The sequence below is a fragment of the Sinocyclocheilus rhinocerous genome, unplaced genomic scaffold (assembly GCF_001515625.1).
Source record: "Sinocyclocheilus rhinocerous isolate Xijiao unplaced genomic scaffold, SAMN03320098_v1.1 scaffold1189, whole genome shotgun sequence".
Taxonomy (NCBI): domain Eukaryota; kingdom Metazoa; phylum Chordata; class Actinopteri; order Cypriniformes; family Cyprinidae; genus Sinocyclocheilus; species Sinocyclocheilus rhinocerous.
In genome coordinates, this window is record NW_015633719.1 from 438,536 (window position 1) to 442,370 (window position 3,835).

A 3,835-nucleotide genomic window follows, 5' to 3' on the forward strand; every position below is an offset into this window, starting at 1 on the left:
TGACTACAATTTGTTAGTAATCTACCCAGCACTGCCTATCAGTGGATGGTGGCAGGTCACGTGACCTGTAGTAATCCTGTAGTATTCATGATGCAGTATTGCTGCGATTTTTAAGGCTGTTGTCTTGCTTCACTGTAACTTGTGTTTTTTTTTAGTGTTTGTATGAGACTGATATCTAGTAGACATCAGAGACAGACTTGTCTTAAACACGTCACTCAAACACAGAAACAGGAAACCGGAAACACGACTTAAGGGAAAGAGAAAGTGAAGATGTAGTTGAGCTGTTTTGTGCTTGTGTCTCTGTATTCATGCAGTAAAATGGCAGAAGTCAGATTTTCTCAAGTAAATAACATTACTAACTACAGTTTTCATCATATAATCTGTAATCAGTATCTGACTACAATTTGTTAGTAATCTACCCAGCACTGCCTAACAGTGGATGGTGGCAGGTCACGTGACCCGTAGTAATCCTGTAGTATTCATGATGCAGTATTGCTGCGATTTTTAAGGCTGTTGTCTTGCTTCACTGTAACTTGTGTTTTTTTTTTAGTGTTTGTATGAGACTGATATCTAGTAGACATCAGAGACAGACTTGTCTTAAACACGTCACTCAAACACAGAAACAGGAAACCGGAAACACGACTTAAGGGAAAGAGAAAGTGAAGATGTAGTTGAGCTGTTTTGTGCTTGTGTCTCTGTATTCATGCAGTAAAATGGCAGAAGTCAGATTTTCTCAAGATGAGTTCATGTGTACAGTGTGTCTGGATCTCCTGAAGGATCCAGTGACAATCCAATGTGGACACAGTTACTGTAAGAGCTGTATTACAGGCTGCTGGGATAAGGAGGATCAGATGAGAGTCTACAGCTGCCCTCAGTGTAAACAGACCTTCAGTCCAAGACCTGCTTTAGCTAGAAACACCATGCTATCTGAACTGGTGGAGAAACTAAAGAAGACCAAACGACCTGCAGACTGTTACGCTGGAGCTGGAGATGTGCAGTGTGACGTCTGTACTGGAAGAAAATACAAAGCAATCAAGTCCTGTCTGATGTGTCAGCAATCTTACTGTCAAACTCATTTTGACCGTCATGAGGAATTTCATTCATGTAAGCCACACAAAGTGATTGATGCCACTGGACGACTGCAGGAGATGATCTGCCAGAAACATGAGAAACATCTGGAAGTGTACTGTATTACTGACCAACAATGCATTTGTGAGCTCTGTACAAAATATGAACATAAAAACCACAACACTGTATCAGCTGCAGCACAGAGGACAGAGAAACAGGTATTTAAAACTAGCAATCAAGTTAATACTCATTGTAGTGATCCAATAGTTTATTTTCTGTGTAGAGCAACGGATTAATGATGCAAAACACTTTCTATTTGAGGCTCTACATCTGTGTCAATTTCACTTTTATGATACTTACACTTGTAGAATGAAACAGGCCTGAATCTTTGTATTAATCCATGTACAATGGTGGTAAACAATCAGTCATCCCTTCTAGAGTTTGAAACTACAACCATTAGTTATCAGTTCCACTTTTACTGGATTCATCTGTTCACATGATGATTTAGTGACAGTAGTTTTATGTAATATTTACTGTTATCCATTTGTCCTGCAGAAACAGCTGAAGGAGATGCAGAAGATGTTCCTACAGAGAATCCAGCAGAGAGAGAAAGATCCTCAGCAGCTGAGAGAGGCTGTGGAGTCTCATAAGGTGAGTCTGGAGAAGAAGAGAAGTTTGTCTCCGTCTCAGTTCAGACTCACTGAAGCCTGAATCACTGTGTGTCCTAACAGCGCTCTGCACAGACAGCAGTGGAGGACAGTGAGAGGATCTTTACTGAGCTCATCCGCTCCATTGAGAGAAGATTCTCTGAGTTAATACGGCTGATCAGAGATCAGGAAAAGGCTGCAGTGAGTCGAGCTGAAGGACGACTGGAGCGACTGGAGCAGGAGATCAATGATCTGAGGAGGAGAGATGCTGAGCTGGAGCAGCTTTCACACACACAGGATCACCTCCAGTTCCTGCAGGTAACAGAGACCTCTGCTGTAGGTGAACCAAAAACAACTGATAGCAGCTCTCAGTGATATGTGTCGGGTCCCCGCTATGATAGCAGCAACATTCACAATTGTTTACAGAACAAGCGGGAACCCAGTGTGCCTGTAGCTTTCTCTATTTCTGTTTTATCACGTGATAGAAAGTCTAAGGCCTTTTCAAGTCGTACGGCTGACTTATCTAATCTGCGGCCTATTATGCATCAAACTAAGATTGCTGTAAAGACACAAAGCAATGCCATCAAGTTAACATTTTTAAACATTCGCTCACTAAAAAATAAATCATTTCTGATCAATGACTTAACCACAAACAACCTGGATTTTATGTTTCTAAACGAAACATGGCTAGAAGACAGCTGCAGTGCAACGGTCCTCAATGAAACAGCCCCTCCTAACTTTACTTTCATGAGTGTCTGCAGGACTGTTAGGGAGGTGGAGGTGTAGCTGCTCTATTTAAAGATGTCTATCAATGCAAGCAAGTATCATTTGGTCAGTACTTGTCTTTTGAATATCTAGGGATTGTGTTGAAAGGTGCTCCACGCATTCTGTTTATCATTATTTACAGGCCTCCAAAATACTCTCCAGCCTTTGCTGAAGAGTTCACAGAAATGCTATCAATGATTTCCTCAGAGTTTGACTTTTGCTGTTGCAGGGGATTTTAATATTCACATAGATAATGCAGAAAACAAAACTACAAAAGAAATTATAACTGTTTTAAACACTTTTGACCTGATTCAGCATGTGCATGAACCCACACACAATCGTGGACATACTCTAGATTTAATCATCAGTAGAGGTCTAAACATTTCATCCATTGTTATTAAGGACGTAGCACTATCTGATCACTTCTGTATTTTCTTTAATATATTGATCTCTGTTACCACTGAATCTAGATCTGTCTCTGTCAGAAAGAGATGCATTAACGAAAACACTAGTGTGCTATTTATGGAGGCTATATCTTTAACACCAAGCATTTCTGCAGACTCTGTTGATCTTCTCCTTGATTCCTTTAACTCAAAAGTTAAGAATGTTATTGATGTTTAGGATTGATTTTGAAGTACTTTTACTCATTTATAAATCACTCAATGGCCTAGGACCTAAATACATTGCAGATATGTTCACTGATTATAAACCTAACAGACCACTCAGATCATTAGGATCGAGTCAATTAGAAGAAATACCAAGGGTTCACACAAAACAAGGGGAATTCGCTTTTAGCTATTTCGCCGCCCGCAGTTGGAATCAGCTTCCAGAAGAGATCAGATGTGCTAAAACATTAGTCAAATTTAAATCTAGACTCAAAGCTCATCTGTTTAGCTGTGCATTTATTGAATGAGCACTGTGCGATGTCCGAACTGATTGCACTGCATTTTATGTATTTCACTGTATTTTATGCAACCCGAAATGATTGCACTGTATTTTATATATAATCATTTTCTATTTTTAACTGTATTTTATATATAATCATTTTCTATTTTTAACTGTCTTAAATTCATTTTAAATCAATTTTTAAATCATTTTCAAAGTTTTTAAATTCCTTGTTTTATTGTTGTGATAATTTTTTAATTATTATTTTCTTTTCTTTTATGTAAAGCACTTTGAATTACCATTGTGTATGAAATGTGCTATATAAATAAACTTGCCTTGCCTTGCCTTGCCTTACAATGGTAACCTTGGTAAAAAATAGTTCCTGCACTTGCTACATTGTTTAAGCAACCTGATTCACCTTCGTTCATCTTCAGAACATAAATTAAGATATTTTTGATGAAATCCAAGAT

The 3,835-nt window shown here is 38.6% G+C and overlaps 1 protein-coding gene across 1 annotated transcript in view; it reads left to right on the forward strand.

Moving 5' to 3' along the window:
* The first annotated feature begins 713 nt into the window (after positions 1-713).
* LOC107744736 (tripartite motif-containing protein 16-like) overlaps positions 714-3,835 on the forward strand; it is a 6,584-nt gene continuing 3,462 nt past the window's right edge. The window contains exons 1-3 of the mRNA XM_016558554.1: positions 714-1,286; positions 1,624-1,719; positions 1,800-2,033. Coding sequence (XP_016414040.1) covers positions 714-1,286; positions 1,624-1,719; positions 1,800-2,033 — 903 coding nt within the window. The remainder of the gene's footprint in view (positions 1,287-1,623; positions 1,720-1,799; positions 2,034-3,835) is intronic.